This window comes from Eurypyga helias, unplaced genomic scaffold (genome assembly GCF_000690775.1).
Source record: "Eurypyga helias isolate BGI_N326 unplaced genomic scaffold, ASM69077v1 scaffold16303, whole genome shotgun sequence".
Taxonomy (NCBI): Eukaryota; Metazoa; Chordata; class Aves; order Eurypygiformes; family Eurypygidae; genus Eurypyga; species Eurypyga helias.
The window spans coordinates 70,912-93,211 of NW_010242032.1; the positions used below are offsets into that span (position 1 = coordinate 70,912).

General features: G+C 39.5%; 1 protein-coding gene across 3 annotated transcripts in view; it reads right to left on the reverse strand.

The window, feature by feature from the left end:
• Positions 1 to 21,730, reverse strand: part of DNAJB6 (DnaJ (Hsp40) homolog, subfamily B, member 6) — a 53,339-nt gene extending 31,609 nt beyond the window's left edge. For 2 of the 3 annotated variants that reach the window (XM_010148954.1, XM_010148953.1), the window contains exons 1-7: positions 21,619 to 21,730; positions 20,084 to 20,193; positions 16,943 to 17,002; positions 16,453 to 16,563; positions 4,067 to 4,198; positions 3,018 to 3,159; positions 741 to 811 (exon numbers count right to left, since the gene is read on the reverse strand). In XM_010148954.1, coding sequence (XP_010147256.1) covers positions 741 to 811; positions 3,018 to 3,159; positions 4,067 to 4,198; positions 16,453 to 16,563; positions 16,943 to 17,002; positions 20,084 to 20,193; positions 21,619 to 21,683 — 691 coding nt within the window. In that variant the 5' untranslated portion in view covers positions 21,684 to 21,730. Of the gene's footprint in view, positions 1 to 49; positions 812 to 3,017; positions 3,160 to 4,066; positions 4,199 to 16,452; positions 16,564 to 16,942; positions 17,003 to 20,083; positions 20,194 to 21,618 lie in introns of those variants that run through there. The other variant, XM_010148955.1, reaches the window with a different exon arrangement.
• Positions 21,731 to 22,300: the final 570 nt, after the last annotated feature.

Below are 22,300 nucleotides of genomic sequence, written 5' to 3' on the forward strand. Positions count from 1 at the left end.
CAAATCACACACAGAGACAAGAAGGTTACAAATGCCATTCATGAAAGAATGCACCACAAACATCAGCATTTATTCATTTTGATTTTTTTTAGCAAATGACAAAAGACTCAGCTCACTGGCTTCACTTTTGTTTACCTTTTGCTTACATCACACATTTAAACATTTGTCAAAACTTACTAAGTTGTCTGCGTTCATGCACAACTAGAAAACACCCTTAATTTATTTAAACCAGAAATGCATTACCAGAAATGTATTAACATTGTTCACTACTAAACATTTAAAAAAAAAAAAAACTGAAATTATTAAAAAGGTTACCCTGGAAATGTTAACTTCACAGCAGACAAACTACCAAGTTGGCTCACATTTCAAACAAATTGGAAAAAGCAAGATTCATGCTAGTGTTAGTGTACATCTTGCCCTAGCACTACTGAAGGATCATGGTTCACTTTGATCATATATAATAAAAAGAAAAGTGCATACAGAAATTTACAACAATTTTAAGGACAAAAAAATGGTCCAATTGATGTGGTCCCAACAATCAACTCAAAAGTCTATGACAAATACGAGCTTCTGTGAGCTATTTATACTACGTAAGTACGGATATACAGAAAGTTGAGTTCGTTTGAAATCTTCAAAAAATGTTCCTGTCAATCCTCAAATGGTGGCTGTTATAGCTTAAAATTTCTGTTAAATGCGTGCGTTGAATTACTTGTTATCCAAGCGTAGCAGCTGCTCCTTACCATTTATTGTTAGTGACCTTAACTGGCCATCTTCTTCAACTTCTACTCTCTCTTGTCCATTCTCAACAATTCTGTAGGACAAAGACACAGTTAGCCACCTTAAAGCACGGCAAGCAGTTCGACAACACACACCAGAGCTAGGCTTTCAGATAACGAACTATATGGGAGCACTGCCTGCTTCGTGCAACCGTAGCTGGCAAGCTTTTGCATTTAACAGCTCAGAAGCTCGAACTAGTCACCATCTGCATTCCCCCACTGATACTGCATATTTGTAGCAGGAAAATTGCTTTCTGGAAGTTTGAATGCTCCAGTTGGTGGGGTTCACAGTTACAGCTGTCACTTCATGCACTGTCACAGTTGTACTGACACTACACATGATTATCTAGAACTAAATGTCTTTTGACAGATCAACTGTACGATCTTGATGTGGCATTAGTAACTATCCATTTGTTAAATGCATAATATTCTAGATCCACCCACAACTCTGCATGATGTAAGGCATGTGAGACTGTCTTTAATCCTCTTTCAGCTTGATCAGAGCAATTAATTTGGAGACGTACTGTGTACCAAGTTTATGACCAGCACACGTGTTGCTAAGTTTAAGCACCCCTGACTAGAAGGAGAGATTATCAAAGAGCTCTGTCAATTTAGGCTTTTCCCCCTCCACCCTCCCCATTTGTTTAAGAAATGGGAAGGTAAGGAATGTTTAAAGTTATTTTTAGAACATTTAATTTATGCCTAAATTTTAACTATCTGGGAATTCTCCCCTCGCGATTCAAATACGGAAACCCCATGGATGAACACAATTTTTTCTAGAGATCAGACTTACTGAAGAGAATACACCCATAATTAAAACCAGAGGGAACGGCTTCTTGCCTGAAGCAAAACACTACCCCAAGATTTTCATTAGGTATGCTGGGATATGAATTGTCTTCAGACTTAGCGACCTTGTGGGCAGACATTCTACAAAGTAACAGGACTGCTCAGAGACAGTAACTGTGTCTTCCTAGATGTGGCTAACCACATCTTTTGCTTCTCCCTCCCTTTATGTGTTAACGCAAGATGACAGCAGCATACCTGATTAAGACTATTTTTTAGTATTAAAACAAAACAAGGTGCCTTCTTTTGCATAAACAACTTTCTTTGGTCTCTCTCTCATCTCGTACAATTCCCTCAAAAGTGGGCAGTTTCCAGATTTTTCTGGAATACACTCACAGAAAGGTATCATGACCATGCCGGAGTGTGATGACAAAGGCTGCATTTAAGGGTCAAGATGACAGGCTCTCTCCACTACAGCAGGACACAGGACCACCTTGCACTTTTAAGTATGGGACACAAGTTACCAAACAACAAAAAAAGGTTCTCCCTTGTTTTTCTTTTAATTTTCATTAAATATTGAAATTATGTGTAAATGCTTGTTGGGTGCTCCTGTAACTTACTGATCATAGTGTTCCATGTAGGTTATTCTGTAGCTAACAAATATTTGGGTTTTCCAAATGCAGTGATTTCCTTGTCACAAGCATGTAAGCATGAGAAGGAACACTGGGTACCGTACGTGAAAATTCATTAGCCAACAAAGAGGAAAAGTTTTCGCTAAGGCAGGTTTCAGTTACATATTTCACTTTACAGATAAAATCACTTTTTACAGAAAAATTTCACTCAAGCACTGCTTAGGAGAGCAAACTAGAGCAGGTATTAGGGAAAACTGTTTCATGTTTCATAACATCTGCAAAATTAAAAGTCCTTCCAATCCCCTGTTAAAAGCTTCACGATCAACAGCAACCAAGTGTGTTTTTCCCCTCCAGAAGCTCCAGCTGACTCGGCAGGCAATAGTCAAGGACCATAACCAAAGATGCGTCACTACACAAGAGGTTCTGGCAGCCTGGAAGGGCTCCATTGCCAGGTCTCTTTCAAACAGCACACAAAGTTGCAACATTCATTTTTTATTTGGAGGGGGTCTAAAAGCACGTCTTACATATCTGAACCACCTTCGGCTTCCAAGAGTTTAGACAAAAACACCATCTTCCCAACTTTCACATGCTACAGCTTTTAAGTAACTCAGCAATGCCAAGAAGAGTCAGAGAACGCAGTAAAACGTTTCAAAAATCTGTTAAGCATTCAGAGAAATCCAAGGAATGTGATGACTGCAACAGCAAAATTAAACACACATACATGTGTCACTATATTCATATTTGTACAGTACACAGTATATTTATATGCATATATTTATAGCTATGTATGTCTCTACATACAGTTTTATACAAACATAGCACTTACCTCTTTGTAGTAATTTTTCTGCCGTTAACTATTTTAGTTGAGGTTGATACTGATTTGAAGTTACCCATCCCACTGCCACCAAATGACGTAGAGGAGAACGAAGTAAGGCCTCCGTGTCCCAGTGATCCAAACGAAGTAAAACCTATTAGGAAAGAAGGTATTCGACTAAAAATGTATTTTTTCATGACTGTGGGATCCACATTTACCACTCACTCATACTACATCCTAGGTTCAGGATGTCCTTAGTTGGCTGCATCAACACAGCATCAGTGACTAGATGGCATTAAGCTCCAGTGTGAGAATAAAAACATGGCTCCAGCCCCTTAAACTTCTCCCATATGGGCCCACAGCTCAAATTCCAAACGCATTGTCCAAAAACCATTCATCACCTCCTCTCCTGCAGAAAACATGTTCAAGCCTGTCTGCTGAACTCAACCACTGTATCATTCTTTCCACTGAAGGTAAAGCTAGTAGCTGTAATGAGTCTGATGTCTTGCTTTAATGCAAATGTTGGGATACCCGAGTTAGCAGGCAGAACAAGTTTTGTATCACTAACATCCCAACTGAGAGCCAGAACCTTAGCACTTGAAAGGGTGCTGACTACCTGGAGCTCTTAACATCCTCTGATACACAGATGTCAGCATTCAAACTGACTACCCCAGAGCTCATACTAAGTAGTGCCATGGATTTGTAGGCACATATTTTTGCAGTGCATTTTCAGGACCTTAAATAAAAGCCATCACCCTCAACATCTAAAAGCAAACAGGACAAAAACGATTCTGAAGCTACAGAGAAGCTGTATCACTAAAACTGACAACACAAGTTTTACCTCTTAGAAGTCTGTTTACTTTTCATGAACTTTCAGTTAGATCAAATATTGCAGCCACGGCTTTATTTACATTCAGACTTTACAGAGACCAACTTAGTTAAAAAAAAAAAGCCTCAATTTCTTGAATGAAGGCAGCAACTTAAGCTGATAGGTTTTTTTATTATATTGAGATCCTTTGTGAACCAAAACTGCATTCCTTGGTAAATGCTGTGATATTTACCTGTGTCAAATGAAGAAAAACCACTTCCAAAAGCAGGGAATCCACCAAAGGCAGAGAAGAACGATCCACCACCTCTGCTTCTGCTTCCCCTTGGACCCCGCCTGCCCCCGAAGAAGTCCTCAAAAGGGTCTTCTACAAAACAGAATATGTAAGAGGTCAATATTACTGAATGATTCTGTATTTAATAACAGGGATTCTTCATTAAATCAAATGAAGTTTCCTGTTTCAGACAAGATTCTTCCTTTGAAACAAGTGACACTATTGAGCTCAACAGTGCACTAAAAAGGCAATTCCTACACTCCTTCTGGACTAAAGCCTGACTCACTTTTGGACTTAAAAATAATTATATAAAGTAGCTGGTTTCCTTATTTCAGCTATTTAAAACCAGTAAATATAAACACTCTTACTTTTTTCAGCATAATGTAAGTGGCAAGAGCTATGGAAATAGTGTTATTTCTGCCATGAACTCACATAGCATAATACGCTGGAGGTATGATAAAAACAGTTAACTTCAAATAAATATTGGTTTCATATGTCCAGTCAGTCAGCATTTGACAGATTTAACACTCTTCAGATGCATAATCCTGATCTCTGTACACCAACTCACCATAAGGCAAGTCCTTCAGCTGTTGTACAGAACTCCCTGTTGTCAGACTGTTTCCTAAGTCTAGGATAAATTAAACTCCTAGAATTTGAATTTAACAAATCTTCCAATATTGCACACAGGTACCTGAACTTTCTAGCATATTTCTATTCAAGATTTATTGTAGATCACCATGATGAGGTCTCTGAAAGGTAACTTCGATATAAATTATATCAATTATTGAAATAGAGAAGCAGCAGCCAGGGATTGATGACTCATAATCCTAAAGTGTTCAAAGTGTTTATTTTAGCACTTGCCACATTAGGGACTTCAAACACATATTCTGATGCATGTTTAGGCAGCAAAGTATGGAGGTTTACAGACCGTGTTGCTCCCTACCAAGCAGGAGGAAGAGGGGAGAAATAGAGAAAGGGGATCATGCATAAACTTTCAGATTCAAGCACAAGTGTTACATCATTCAGAACAGCTGTTGTTCCACCTCCATTAGGAAGACAGTAGTCTCTCTAAAAAAAAAAAAAGGGGGGGTGGGAGAGGGGACACACCAGACACCTATACAAGCAATCCTTATGTACTTTACCACATTTTCCTTAAAAAATAATTACTAGAGTTGTCTGAAAGCTGCTTTTTACTGATGCTCTTAAAACAAAAGGAACACACATCAAATTACAATCATAACAGATACTCAATAAACATAACACTTTCCTAAACTTTTCTGATTTTAATGCAAGTCAACGACTCTCCATCAACCACAACTCTCCCAGGATGAGTGTTGCACAGTACCAACAATTTTACCCAGTTTTACAAGTGGAGACTCCAAAGAACAGCCTGAAGCACCAGTCAGAAAGAACTATTACTGCAGAACCTGGTGGTAGCAGCAATGGAAGTACGACAGCAAGGAAAGACTCTTAGAACTGCATGACTCTTCAGAACTACCAACTGACAAAGTGAAGGTCAGAAGCACAGTGTTTATTCCACCTCCGGTACCCCCACAAAAATCCATGCTGATTTCTGATAAATCACCAAGTTAATGCAACAGTGACAATACTAAACCACTCAGTCTGATAAGAAGGTATTGGTTACCATCCGGTTTATGTGCAATTATTTCACGAAAGTGAAATGTCACAATGTACTGATGCTGAACGCAGGCAGCCTCTGGGTTCAGATACATTCTCCCAGCAGCAAAGATATAAAGTGCCAAGAACAACAGAAATAACCCTATCGTTCCCCCAGCTTCCACAGTTATTGAATAAAACAGGGCAGGACCAAACTTCTATCTTACATTGGCTAAATAACCAAGAGGTAAGATATTTTTTTCTTCCTCAGGTTGTTTTGTGCTTCCCTTTATTTTTTTTTAAGGGTAGAACAAGTTTTTTCGATATAAAGACAACCTGCTACCACCTTTAAAACACCTAAAATTTAACCAGCATTTGGGGATGGAAATACAGGAACCTACCACCAAAATTACTATTTCCAAAACAAGCACAATGCATTTACAAAAAGGTGATTTTTTTTCCCCCCAGACTAGCATATCAGCTAGCAAGCAAAACCACTGCAGTTAATTGTTCTGTAGTCCAATTTATTTTTGCCAGAGTGACTCATAAGCTAGTTATGAAGGTCATTCACTCACGTGCACAAACGATCTATATTATATTACTCCCACTGTTAAGCTTTCTATTTATAGTCCAATTCTTCTTGTTACCTGGAGTTCAAATAAAAACAAAACAACCTGCCATCTAAGCTTTGAGTTTTTAATCCTTCACAGTGTGTCAGCCTATTCTGCAAGCGAATCTCTCCTCCTCAGCACAACAGCAGCAGAAACACAAAGGGCTTTAAGGGAGGATCACAGACTCTCCCAGCGATCCCTGCTATCAACCCAGCTTCTAAATGGATTATTGCCTACTCCTAGTCACACAAGAACCTAACTGAGACTCGGACATGCCTTATTAGCCTCTGGCAACCCTACAAACCCAAGAAAGAGGTCAGCTCTCCACACCAGCAAATGTTCCAGCCCCAGGTGATTTCTGTTAGCAGCCCTGCTAACAGCCCTCCAGTGCTCTCTCAGTAATTCTCACCAGTAAGGAGGCTCAAACCATTCTTCTGCAGTGGACTGCAGAATGCTAAGCAAGATGGATTAATTAAGCAGAGACAGGAAGGTGGCAGGACTTTCCCAAGGGAGTATTTCTTACTATCCTGACAGCCATCCAGATACAGCATGCAGGGAAAAAAAAAATTACCAGAAACACTGAAGAGAGAAGGCAGCAGGAGGCTTCTGCAGTGTCATGTGTTGTACCCACCACCAAACCCACATTAATACAGCAACCTCACTACTACTCAGACCCTGTTTATGCTTGTAGTCCCTAAATTAGGATGATTAATAGCACCACTCAGCAAAATAATAACATTTCACCCCGGTAGGTCTATTTTTGCGATTTAGCAGAACCATTCCATGCACGATAACCTTTTCACATAGATGGCTTTTTCCTAACAGTTCAAGTGCAGTGAGTATCCAAAATCAAGGTAGGGGTTTGGGGTTTTTTTTCTTGTTTGTTTGTGGTTTTTTGTAATGACTCCTCTTATGATAGTCATTTTGGTGCTTACAATTCATATAATTTTCTTATTGATGGTTAGAAGCACCTCAGATCAACAAAACTAAGCAGCAAAAAACCCCACAAGCAAAGGCCTTTCTAAAAATGGAAAATACTATACACATACTACAAAAAAGCCTCAGGAAACAAAAATGCTAGACTAGTGCCACCTTAGACTATGACTAAATACTGTTTGGAGAGAAATTCACAGTTTATCCTAATCTGGGTATTACCAGAAGCTTATGAGAGGACAGAGTATCAGAATCTGCTTCAACAAAAACGCTGGAGTACACTTCTGACACAGAACTTGGGTGCTGTTGAAATAGCGAGATCAAGAGAGAACAAAAGGTGGAATATCTAAAGGAAGCCAGTGAGATTTCTGATCTATCACCAACAGTAGATGATAAGAAGCATCTAGAGTGAATAGCAAATGCTTCAGCAAAGAACTTACGGCAGGCCCCTACCAAAAAAAAAAAAAAAAAGAGACAAAATGAAGTACTTAGGACTCTTGACATTACTAGGCAGGAAGACTGCAGTTACAGAAGCCAAACAGTTCATGTGAAGGTTGGAACACAAAACCCTCAACACCACAAAAGAGTATACATCTGAAAATAACTACATTTGAGGTAATATTTCCAAAAGAATTTACCTGATTTAGAAAAATCTTCGCTAATTCAAATGCAGCAACTGTCTTGGTCCTCTGTGTAAAACATTATACCAGCTCACTGGGAACCACAGAATCCTACCTCCCATAGTCACAGGGAAAGAATTTCACCTCTAAACAAGTCAAACAACAACTATAATAAATATCTCACTGCAGTTCAAAATAAGGCAGGTCATGATCCCACACACTCTCAGGACACCTCAGCTGTAACACAGAAACAGGATTTTCTCCCTTTCAGCAGTATAAGCCAATTGCAGAACACTACTTAAAAGATGTAAATGCTCTCCTTCCACTGCCTTGTGATGAGGGAACTAAATGACAAGTTGCACTATTTCACTGATCCAAAAGAAAAGATTGAGGGTTTGCATTGTTATCTTTCTGCTGCACCCATGAGCTCATCTGAGTCAGTACTAGCAAGACTGGCATATCTGAAAGAGCAAGGTCAGGAAAGCACCATACGATGGGGTAAGGGAGGATACAAGGCAAGGCCAGAAGAGCTACATGTGAAGCAGTCCACAGTTCAGCTAAACTTCATGAAATTCATTAAATCAGTTTATGCCATTAGCTGCAATCACCACAATACACTAAAAACTAAACGTGCCACATTTCCTATAGCAGTCCCTTCTACACTGGCAGTTGCTTGAGAACCCGAACAGGAATTGATGAGCTGAAAAGAGCATCTCCAGACAAAAGGAAGTTCAGCTCAGTGTGACCATTAAAGCCACTGCACTGGTTACAAGGAACATGGCACGTAGAAGTCCCCAGTAGTCACAAACAGCACAGGAAGATGCCTTCAGTCATAGAATGATGCTATCCCCAGTCAAAGTGTTGAGCACGTTAAAGTGCAATGCCATGACTTACCTCCAGGGAAAAAAAAAAAACCACAATCAAGAGTTGGGATAAACTGCACTGTCAGCGAATGTTCTCACACACACACACTACTGCAGCCAGAAATGCTGACCATCTTACAGGGACAATGTGCAAAGAAAAATTATCCTGCAAAACCAGGATCACTGCTGAGTCACCACTCACTGGACTACTTCTCAAACCAGTAAACTTTCTTTCCTTTCTTCTTTGTGATCAGAGCCACTCAGCTGCCTGCCAACATGACACCAAGGAAAGGCTGAACGCCCATACTGCAGATGTAGGAGCACGACACTGTAGCTGCAACGCACTGAGCAAAATTAATACTGAAGGGCTGCTCATCCTCTACAGAACAGAGCAACTCAACGGCACTGAGCATTACAGTCTGCAGTGACGCAGTCAGCAAAGACACTACAGGATGCCATCATTACTTCATATCAAAAGCATACTATGACTTCAGGGAGACCTTACAGCAGCCTTCCAGTACCTGAAGGGGCCTACAAGGAAGCTGGGAGGGCGGGGACACTTTTTACAAGGGCCTGTAGAGACAGGACAAGGGGCGATGGCATTAAACTGAAAGAGGGTAGATTTTAGATTGGATATAAGGAAGGAATTCTTCACGGAAAGGGTGGGGAGGCACTGGAACAGGTTGCCCAGAGAAGCTGGGGATGCCCCATCCCTGGAAGTGTTCAAGGCCAGGCTGGATGAGGCTTGGAGCAACCTGGTCTAGTGGAAGGTGTCCCTGCCCATGGCAGGGGGGTTGGAAGTAGATGGTCTTTAAGGGCCCTTCCAACCCAAACCATTCTATGATTCTACAATTTACAGATCATGCCAGAAGAGCTTCTGAAATGTGGGTCTGAATAATGTATTTATGCAAAGGGCTACAGATACATCCAATAAAACTGAAATCTTGCAGTACGTATTTCTATCTTGTCTCTTATTTGAAAAAAGTTTCAAAGGCACAGATTTACTGTACATACACAACCTCATTCCACAGCTCTGGGGTGTACCCAGCCAGAGTAAAGCACATCATCAGAACCAGACAGGCCACAGAATAAGCACTTTTGTATGGGAATGTTTTTTTCCTCAACTACAAAATAAGCACACTGGTACTACCACTTACCCAGAATATACACCGAGATGCTGTTGCAAGCACTGTTGATCCACTTGCCTAGTCTTTCAGCATAACTGCTTATTTGTACAAATTACATCTCAGACAGATGTTTGCCCCACTTATTTAAGTCTACCAGTAGAAGCATTTGAAAGTCTTTCTAGTGATACATAGCAGAGATCCTGGTATTAGTAATTTCCTAGAACAAGGAGACTTAAAGCATTACCTTAGAATGCCACCTATACCATAACTACATAGACATTAGTATGGCAAGTCCAACTCTAATAAGCATTTAATATTTATCAAACTGCTGCCCAAATGTTCAGGCACACCTTAGAAATGGGGGAATCATCTACTACCACCGTATGACCCTGCTGTCCTTGTGCTACGTTCAGCATTTGTCCCCTGACCAATATAACAGGTAGCACAAAATTACTTTCTTGAGGACTAACAACCTGAACTGGCTCAGGATGCCAAAGACAAACTTCCTCTCCAGACAGTATGCTATCGAACAGCTTCTCAATGCATCTAGTGGGATATTAGTCAAAGATTAAAGTTTTAAGATGGACATGAGAATTTGGAGCGAGGTCTCCTCCCTTTCAGCAACACAAGATAGATATGATTTCAGCTACCTGGAACCATAGCATTAATTCCATCTATTCCTGTTTGATAATGTTGTCTGGGTGAGACAGTTCCTGTGTTTCAAAGACTGTCTTTGAACCTTTCCAGTTACTTTTGAAAAATTCATGACAGTGAGATTTAGAACATTCAGTGGATAATTATGTTCCAAGACTGCTGCTCACAAAATACAAATGTGCACATTCATACCAAAGCAATGAATGCGCATGCAAATCTGAGCACCTCATAAATACCAAAAGCTCCGAATTTATGTCAACAAAAGATTAATTAGAAAGAGGACACTGTTGTGCAAGACAGCTTTAATTGAAAGCCTCCTCCATTTTCAGTTTTAAGAATCCATTTGATTAACAAATACATTTTGCATTAGAATACCTAATCTCAGTTATCAGAAATGGAATTCCATGTGGATTAAAACGATGATCCAACTCTTAAACAAACCTTTTGCCCCAGCAAGACAACTTTCTGTCCTTGAGATGAAAAGGTTGAAGAAGTTACCCCATTCCTAAACAACATCCTAAAACACATCATGTACAATAGAGTTTGCAATGATTACAGCCCAAACATTCTCTTTCCTGTCAGGTGAAGGATCTTTAGCCCATATGCTTGAAGTAACTCACCATACTTTTCCAGAATGCCCTCATTGTATGTAATCCATATTACAGTAGTCAATCAGCAGTAATTCTGCTTGATGGAATCAAGCTGCATGCCATATAACTAGTTAGTTGACATTCTCTGTGACAAATATTTCTAGCTAGCTAGCCCTAAAAAAGATGTTAAATTTAGTTTCACCTTGGTTTCCAAGAGTACAGATTTTTAAACACCACATAAACCAGGTAACCAGAATTCTCAATGGTAAACCCCACAGAATGTATATAGGTTTATAAGCACATTCTGGTATTAACTTTAGGGTAAAATACATACTGAATTCTACTTCACAAACTAAGAAAAACATTTACGACATTTATAAAATATCACCTCAGAAGGTACACTGAGAATACTGAAGTGTTTAGGAACTACAGCAAAACTGTCAAGATTATAATCTATGTGGAAAGAGACTCCACAGACTTCTCTCAGACATCAAAGTATAGAGAGGGCATCCATCTGAAGCAATTTATCACATCACATCATTAACACACTCTACCCCAGAGAAAAGCATGGTTCCTTGTGGGATTCATTTAACTAGACATACAGGCATCTAAAGCTGTCTGAAGTGCCCTGAAACAGGCTGTCTAGCTTCTAGATACTGCTGCTGCAGGACACTGGTCTTCTGAGGGTTCTGAGTTGTATTTTCCAGCCCAGACAGAAACTACTCAGTCAACTCAGATACCCTAAACCATCTCAAATGTCACCAGATGTGTACATGAAGCTCAGTTTATATAAAAGATGACTTAAATACTTCAGGAGTTGTTTGAACTACTAAATTGCCTATTCGGTAAGGTTATGCTCTTGTGATATCCACTCCATCTTTCAATATGATTCCTCGCTGATAATCCCTTCCAATTTATAATATAAACTGCTCTTGAAGGAAGAATCTGAAAAGCCTCTAAACAAAAACTAAGTCAATTTTTTAACAGCCCAGAATCACAGCCACCCATTTTTGCCTACATCAAAATACATTAGTTTCTGTTCCTCACAATGCTTGAAGCAGCAGTCTTTAAATTACTGACTATACCTCCACTATCAGTGATAACACTGGCATTCTTCCCTCACTGTGAACTGCTAAAATACAGCAGCAGAATAAATGTCCTCAAAAGTTTAAGAGTAAAATATGAACAAAACACTACATGGAACACAAATAAACCAAATCACGACAAGCACCATATACTTAAACTACATGCCACTCAACAGATATATACAACATAAGTTTAATGAAGAGAAATCAAACCCTCTATTAAGAGTAAATATTCAGTTCTAGCATCAAAGAACTGAAGAGGTATGAAAACCAGTTAACCAGACATTGCTATTCCAAGGCAGTATTTTGCAGTATGAACATCAGTACTGCACAGAGAGCATTACGTTTTCTTTTTGCCCCGTTACAAGGATTACCAACCATCTATATGTGAAAGACTGAAAACTATCACTGGAAGAGCTCAGTAGGAAAAAGCAGATTCTGCTTTAACAAGGTGTCACAGAAAACAAGCCCACACACCTCAGAAGTTGTTAACCTGCTGTCATATTACCAGTTTTAATCAAGTTTTTAAAAGTACTGGCCTTGACGCACTTTTATTTTTACAAAGAATTTGCCTGCAAATCAGAGAAGTGAGATTGTGACTGGCTGAGCTAATTCCAGTGCAACACACAGCACACACTAACTCTGCTCCATGTGGAAGTGTTCAGAGATGTCTTCAACAGTGTTACAGATTTTCATTTGAAAAGTCTGAAGGGACTTATCAGTTAAAAATCACCACACAAGTCTCCATAAATTCTGCTCTTCGAAAGATGAATAAAGATGCCTCTGTTTATAAAGAAAACTTTCTGTAACTGCAACAGAGCTCTGTGGAGTTTAACAGACTCCATTCATAGCACAATTTTTGAAATTCTTCACATCCACAAGTTTACAGGGATTATGCACCTGAGTGCTGATTTTTCTATATCCTGACTGCCACTGAATATGTAGAGTCCCACCTGCATTGTGGGCTTCGATACATGCCACTTCAAACTGCATAAAAGGTGCAAACATTTCAAAGTGTTTATTTGACTTCATCTTTGATTCCACCAGTGTATGTTTTTGGAAAGCATGACCTCAGACCTTATTCAGTTGCTTATAAAACCAATTATAACCTGAGAAGCTCCTTAAAAAGTCACTGGTTTCACAAAAAAATTCATCAACAACTTGAAAAATCTTCAGTTTCAGAAGAATTATATTATTCTTCAGGACAGAAGCTGTCCCACCACTATTTCAACATAGCAGAATCTAAAAGGGCTCTCTCTAGTTCACCAACACAAATACTCATGTTATACACCCAATTATACTGCCTGCTTTTGGCATTATTAAATGTGCCGCATACAGCTCAAAGCACATGCATCTTCATGTTGTACTACCTTCAACATTCACATAAATGTAGAGATTGTTGCAAAAAGCAACAAGCCATGGAAAATTTGTTTTGAGTTACTTTCCCATATTAGAGAAAGTCTTAACCATCTTAAAGCCACAAAAGTTTAAAAAAAGTGCTCACTGTGAAGCCTTCTGACTAGAAAAATTACAAGAGCTTTTACTCAGAATCCATGGCTCAACGCAGGTTTTAGGACTCCGGTAATTGACACTGCAACTATCCACATAAAATGTAGGCAGCTTTGAAACGATTAGTTTTCATCAACTGGAGAATACATAACACTGCTGACAGTGCCAGAACCTTACTCTGCAAGAAGTGGAGCCCGTGCCACATCACTCATGCCTTAAAGCTGACAGTGATCAATATGTGAAGTAGATGGCACCAAATTTATTTATTGAAGAGCAGATTAAGCAGGGGGAGAATGTTTTTAGAAGCACGCCTTGATGTCCTCAGTGCAGAGCCCACTGTGTCCACAAGGTAAGATGCACCACTATTTCTCTACAGGAAAGACTAAAGTAGCTGCAACATCCAGGAAAACTCTGGCAGTAGTGAAACCTCCATCTGATCAGCTACATAGCTCTAGGCACGGTGTTGTACAGCCTTCCTTCTAAGGAATCCAAAAAGTCAGCCTTATGTTCTTTTTAACCCCATGACTATTTAACATGCAGGATTCAACTTCACAGCTTTAAGGTTAGTCATGAACACTGACAGTTTTAGAGACAAGATAAATCTTTTGCTGGTGCTGATAATTAAATACCATCAAAATCACACACAGCCTATGTCAGTCTCTCAGAAGCTAGAACATGCCTTACCTATACAATTTACTCACAAATATTTGATTAAGAACCAACTATTTTAAGTATCTTAGATTTAAAAAACAAACCAACCAATTGATCATAAAAGAGCTAAACATCCTCTCCCTGCTCCTCCTCACTAGCTTCCTACTTAACATCTTGCTCAGATTTTTCCAGCTTTTCTGCCACTCAACCCCAGAGTGGCTGAGGTTGGCAGGGATCTCTGGAGGTCGTCTGGCCCACTCCCCTGCTCAAGCGGGGCCACGTAGCACAGGGTACCCAGAACCATGCCTAGGCAGCTTTTGAGTATCTCCAAGGATGGAGACTCCACAACCTCTCCGGCCAACCTGTGCCAGTGCTCAGTCATCCTCACTGTAGAAAAGCATTGCCTTAAGTTCAGGAAGAACCTCCCGTGCTTCTGTTTGTGCCCACTGTCTCCTGTCCTGCCACTGGGCACCACGGACCACAGCCTGGCTCCATCTTCTTTGCACCCTCCCCTCACATATTTTAATATACTGACAAGACCCCACTCTGGGCTTTCTCTAGAATAAACATTTCCAGGTCCCTCAACCTTCTCCTCATGCGAGAGATGCCCCAGCCCGCTATTTGTCGTACTGGCCCTCCACTGAACCCTATCCAGTAGCTCTGACCCTTGTACTGGGGAGCCCAGAACTGGACACAATACTCCAGAAATGGCCCAACCAGTTCCAAGACCACTCCTCTCATCTAAAATGAGATCCTCATCCAGTATTCCTTAAGATTCTGCTGCTGCTGCAGGAACAGTGAAGTAGTATTATCCGATTCAGACCTATCAGTATTTTGCTAGATGCTTCCTCCAATCTGCCCTTTACTACTGCTGATTTCCCACTGGATCTAATTGCTCGGGTTCTGCTGCTTATCCTCTACCTGTTCTCTCCTCTAGCTACCCAAATAATTCATCAACTAACCTGCTACTGAATTCAACCTTTAGCCCCTTTTCTAATCCTTCATTAGAGTCCCCTAACAACTGATGATCCCTGAATAGCGAACTGAAGAAAGATATAATTAAAATCTGAGCTGTATTAGCCCCTTAATCTGCCAGCAAAGATAAAAAATTAGCTTTAAAAATATTAAAACATCTGCATATATTACTATAGAGATTAATCACTATCAAGGCACTGACTAGGAAGACAGCTCTGTTTTTCAAATGCACTTCTTGGAGTTTTCAATATGGAACTTTCTGCTTCCTCTAAGGAAATACTGAACACAGGATTTGTTCCACCTTACATACCACCATTTTATGCAGTAGAACATAGAGATGGAGTGAGAACTCCAGCAACTCTGCAAGGACTTTCAAGACACTACAGCAAGCACCATCAGAAGCCAAAAGACCACCAACATTATGGTAAAAAGATTACTCTCACAACTTTATCACATATTACTTCCTCTAACCAAACAAAGCATCCAGGCTTCAAGGATCATTTAACTCATCTGCGCCATCAGGAGCTCTATCCCCCAAGCCAACGTGTGACATGAATTTGGGACTGAGTCAAGATTATATATGCAGCCACTCTCACTTTGATACAAGAAAATCCCTCCTGCTATGATCCAAGTTCACACTGCGAGCTGCCTTGTACCAGTTACAGTTAACCTGTCCAGAAGCTCTCAAAGTTACATTAAAATATTTACAGACAAAAAGAGATCAAATTCAACAGACTAAGTCTGTCTGGTCAAATTTTCAAGAGGGAATTCCAGTGTGTATGTTTTCTGTTGAACGTTAGTCCCTTCCAACCTAGAGACATAGCAGCCATGATTTCATGGGGTTTTTTTTTGTTTGTTTGTTGTTTTTTTTAAACCAGGCCTTCCAACAAAACATGAACTGGCAAGCCATACCTGTTCTGTACTATCAAATCAAGCAAGAATAGACAGGTAGGAAGCAAACATTTTAAATATAATGCAAAGTATCAATCGTTTACCTCCAGTTTTCAGAGCTGTTTCTAATAGAGTTGTATTAGGTATGTTTGTTTTGTAAGAGTAAGGTAACTCCTAGCCACACTTCATATACACGCAACTAAAACCAGAGGGTAACTTACCAAAGAATTCAAATGAAAAGGGGTCCCTTCCACCAAAAAACTCCCTAAAGACATCTTCTGGGTTACGGAATGTAAATCCAAATTCAAATGGACTATCGTGATGATTTCCACCTACCAAAAAAAAAAAAGTTAAATTACAATTACCCTCACACATTTTTACTAACTAGAAAGTTCAGGCCTATACGGTATTTGAATTATTTAATATAAAAGCATACCTTTCAGGTATCACTAAAATACATACAATACTTTTTAGAATTAATTCTCTTTCTTTCCAGATATCAGTAATATCTTTTACAACAACTATAAAAACTGTAAAAAGTTAAGTTCAACTTTTAAGTTAATTGTTTAGTTGTCAAGTTCATTTTTCAGAAGGTTACATTTTTAGGCCTTAGTACAGTCATTTCCAGATTCCAGTCTTAAAAAGAAAGCGGCAGAAAATGGCTTTCCACCAGAAACAGCAAAAGCAAAGAACTGCTGGTTGTCAACATACCTCCACCTCCATTTATTAAGCCTTCTTTTCCATATCTGTCATAGATGTCACGTTTTTTAGCTACAAAAAGAAGTTGTACATCATGTCAGTAAATAGGCACACTGAACTGGGGGGAGGGGGTGTGGAAAAAAAAATCACTTAATGGTATTCTCAGCTAAACATCTTCCTACAGCAACTTTCACGAAGTTTTGGCATGTAACAAACTTTTCTGTTGGGGATTGCAAAAGCAGTTCAGGTTCAGAAAGAACAGGTACTAAACTTTAGACTTAGTACCATTCAGTTGTAGAAGCTCAGGTCCTGTTGTATCAGGAAAAATTCTGTATAAGGACAAACTTCACAGGTAAGTTTGCCTTCAAAATGAACACTGCACAAACTTACTTCACAGGTAAGTTTGCCTTCAAAATGAACACTACCCGGTCCTGGTTTCGGCTGGGATAGAGTTAATTTTCCTCCTAGTAGCTGGAATAGTTCAGTGTTTTGGATTTAGCATGAGAATAATGTAATAATACACTGATGTTTTGATTGTTGCTAAGCGGTGCTCATACTAAGTCAAGGACTTTTCAGCTTCCCATGCTCTGCCAGCAAGGAGGTGCACAAGAAGCTGGGAGGGAGCACAGCCGGGACAGTTGACCCAAACGGGCCAAAGGGACATTCCATACCATATGACGTCATGCTCAGTACCTAAACTAGGAGCAGTTGGCCAGGGGCGTCACGCGGTGGGTGGTGAGCCGTTGCATCACTTGTTTATCCTGGTTTTGTTTCTCTCTCTTTTCTCTTGTTTTCATTTTCACTACAATTTTGGTTTTATTTAAATCATTAAACAGTTCTTGTCTCAGCTCACGAACCTTCTCATTTTTACTCTACCGATTCCCCCTAACTTGCCTGGACAAAGCCCCAACCTCATCAGTCTCCAAGAAAAGTAGGTTCCACAGTCTCTCTGGTACTTGGAGTCCCAGTGCTCAAGCATTCTCATTCTAAGCATTTCCTTCCTTCTAGCCAACCGAAATTTCCCTTGTCACAAACCTTAACCATCGCTTCTTTTCCTTTTATTGCACAAGACCAAGCCCACTGTGACAGGATTATGAGAAACTAAGGACAGTGTGTGCATGAGTGACTGCAAAACCCCTCAAATTAATTATAATCACCTCTAGTTAAATAAAGGAGAATGAAGTGATGTTAAAAAAAAGACATTAAAGGATTTGAGTCAAATTACTTGCTTCCTATTATTTTAGAAGACATGGAATGTCTCACCCTTAATTTCACTACAGACCAGCCTTCCAGTATCTATGAGAAGGGGGAGAAAAATGAACGCTACATAAGATCAGACTGCACTGTGGTACTGGAAGGGACCCTGAAGGGCTTAGAGGGGTAGACAGCTTATTTTGCTTGCACTGCTATGGAAGCATCAGCCAAAAAACAGTCAGAGCATCTGATTTTAGACTTAATATTAACATGCTATTCCCACTGGAACCTCTTTGGTGAAAGATGTTTTTGAAATTTAAATAGTATCACTGAAAGAACATGCAGTTACCTCAAACAGCTGCTGAAAAGTAAAATACTGCTGATTAACGAGAATTAAAATTTTATATACTGATCATCATAGGCAAATAACGGAAACTTGCAATAGTTTTGCACAGAGATACCCCCAGCAAAGCTCAGTACATTACCTGTACTGCCTTGCTAGCAAGAAATGTTTAAAGAAAGGAGGTTAACCTAACCACCAACAAAAAATTACCAAAGCAGCAAGGCAGACAAACTGTCAGACAGAGCAGGAAACAGTGAGGAAGACCTGAGGGCTCACAAAGCCTGAAGTTTATCTTGAAAAATATAACGTTCTCGAAACCACAAGGAAAGCTCATCCTACGATCACCCAACTTCAGTATTTTTTGCTTATGTAACCCCTTACTAAGCTATTCTTCTGCCAAAAATCTGTCTTCATTCACGCCTGTAACCGTGTCAGAAAATTTCATTAAGTCTGCAGGACAGTTGACTGCCTCTCAACCACAGGGCTAAGGATTCAGAAGACAATCATTTGTGCAGGAGTGGCAAGACACCAGTAACTCAGGACATCATCTAGATGCAAAACCAGGTGGCATTTTCAGATGCTCTAAAATTCTATCAGTGTACTGTTTGAGATGACCTCAAAGACCTGTTCTTGTTCAAAAAATTTACTTAAGAAGATTAAATTGCTCTAGAAGATGAGTATACAATGAACTGCCCAAAAAAATAAGTTTTCATTCTCTCATGTCAATTAAGGATCAAAATCAACCAAAGAAACAGAGTGTACAATAAACCAGGCCAAATTCTGAAAGGTAATCTAGATGCTGCTAGTGCTTTAAATATAACTTTCCCGTGCTCACTGGTCTCAGGTGAAATCAAGGACACTTCAGAAATAGCATATAGACAGCTGCAGTCAATTACAGGGAAAAATTATCAAAGTGGCTTAAATCACCCTGTTATGATTCCAACTGCTTTTGCCAGAACACTAGCAAAACTTCATGATACTTTCCCAGCAAAAAGATACGGGTGAACTATAAGCTGAATTCCTGCACCACACGCGTCAGGCTAAGCAACGGTTTCAGAACAATTCAAAACACTCTCCCCAGTATCAGTGTTACATGAGTTTACGGAATTCATTCAAACGCAACCCAGATTTTCAGCAAGGTCTATAGTATGCTTGGGCTTTGTCAAGACTAGCTTACTGGCACAAGAACTAGAAGCAGCAGGTCCAGCCGTAGGTACTTCAGAGTCTGTGCAGCCTGTTTTTTATTGGATAAACACAACAATTCCCTTACACTGATGGTAACATTGGCTTTGCCTCCTAAGATAAAATGAATATTGGTATTCATAGATAACTCTTCAGAAATTTCTGAAGAGGGCCTGGCAAACACAACATTTCAATTTCTTAGAAGGAAACTGATTTGGTTACTCATCTAGAGAGATCTTGAATTTTTTCTTTCAAAATTTCTGCTTATTCTGTCTTATCTACAAGCTTCTTTTTCTCTCCTATCTTTGAAAAGCAAGTAGAGTTGGATGGTAAACCAAAGTTACAATACCCCTTTAAAGCACCATACATCAACATTTTCAGTCTGATACTCAGACTGGAGACCTGCAGTTCAAGAGCCCATTTAAAATACCTACTATCTGACAAAACTTCATAGGCCTCAGCTACTTGTTTAAATTGCCGTTCTGCCTCTTCTTTATTGTCTGGATTTTTATCAGGGTGCCATTTTAATGCCAGTTTACGGTACCTAAATGGAAGAAAAACAAAGGATATATTACTCTGAAATGAAGTAATATGCTATACAGATAAACACAAAATGTTTCAAACAAGTTGTCAGGCATTGAGGTATTTAGAAATTCCACTGTGCTTTGTACCTTGCCTCTAGACCAGTACCAACAGATTCTGCAGGTACAAAGAACCGTGTACTCAGATTTCCTTTAAGAAAAAAAAAAAAAAAGGCAGGTTTGGGGTTCCTTAGGTATTTTGAGATTAATTATTTTGTTTCTGATGATCACTATCTGGCAGGTATAACAAAACTTTTCTGCTATGGGCTTCTCTTTAGAGCTCTGTAATTATGAGATGCTACAACCAACCATAAGAAGCATCAAGAATACTCTTCTGGTACAGAGATGATAAAACTCCAAGAGTACCTTGATACCAAACCGTGGCAGCATCTTAACATCAGGGGCTGCTCTGACTGCTACACCTGCACACAACTCCTGTCCTCAGATGAAAGATTTTAGCCAAAGTGTTCATAACTACTTCGAGGGGCAAAGCTAAGCTTGCACCTAGGTCAATTTGGAGTATTTTACAGAGAGTCATACAAGATCATAGCTCAAACATTTCAGTGGCCAAAGCAGTAAGTGCAGGAATTTGCAAAAGAACAAGGAGGGATTGGGAAATCAAACTACCATACACTAGTGCAGTTTGATTCATTAAGCCCAGACTCCTAGAAGGCGGCAAGGGAGAAACACAGCATTTCCAGGTCACTTGAAACTGCAACGTATTGTTAAACAGTTTCAGTATACTAGAAATGAGTACTACAGAAATGTTTCCTCCCAGCTGTTTGTTGGAAAGTAAACGCTATCTTTTGAAAATGTTACAAACACCCATTTTAAAACAGTACATAAACAGTAAATCTAAAAAAAGAACTATACTTAATTCCTTTGGACACTCCTAAATTAAACAGTCAGGTGATTTTTAATAGTAACACATGTTCAGTCCATCAAAATCTAAGCACAGAAACCAGACCTCATGTTAAGAAAAAGCTAGTTTTCAAAAAAGCAGCGTCCCACATGCTTGTTAGTAACTTTGAAAGGGCACCTCTGCAAATCGAGTGGAAGACTAGGCACTGCAATTCAGCCACGAAGAAGGGGCTGTCACTGCCTGCACCTTATCAAGATTGCAGGCACACTTACAGAAATGTATTTAACAGTGATCAGACACTAGTGACTGATGGCATTTTCACTTTAACAGTACTCAGGATTCTTTTCCCAAATTCGTAAAAATGAGCAAATGCTTTTTCTTCAGAACAATGAATCTCTCTGTTAGCTAAGGTATCACCTCAGGTAACTACTACTCATCCTTGTACTGACAACAAAGTAAAAATCCAGAAATCATGTGATTACATTTGTTCCTTAAAACACATAACATATATGCCAGTGATACTTACGCTTTTTTAATATCTTCTGCTGAGGCATGCTTTTGCACTCCCAGAACTTCATAGTAATCCACCATGTTTCAGTAGTTGTCTTGTTAACAACAGCTGAGTCTTTAAAGTCCTGTAACAACGAGAACCCGTAAATGAAGTTTGTACAGTAATGCTACTTCATACAAGTCAGGTAGGAGCCTACCATCTTCCAGTACTAGACCTGATCTGAGAGCGCCACTTGTTTTTAGAAATTCAAATGGTTCAAACACCAAAAAATAACCCCCTTTTATTGTTGGTTGACAGAACAACAACTACTTTTATTCTGATTTTTATTTTCTTTATTTTCTTTTATTTTCTATGATTCTTTAGTCCTACTGAAACACAGGGCACAGATTCAGGTAAACAGCACGTTCCTGAAATAATCAATATATTAAGAAGTGCATGTACAGTATGTCATCGTTTTGATACATACATTAATAGCTCTGAAAGAAAAGGGAACAGGATATATGGTTTCTTTTACCTCATCATCCCTGACACCTGACATGTATGAGCATAAAAGGGCCGCATCTTTCACACCTACTGTTCAGAATATTACTTCCACTGAGATGATCCCTTCAAAAAGCCATGTATGTACAGGTCTATGCAGTTTAAAGAACTACATCAAGAACAAAAATTCATTGAAAGCACTTTTCCCCATGCCTCA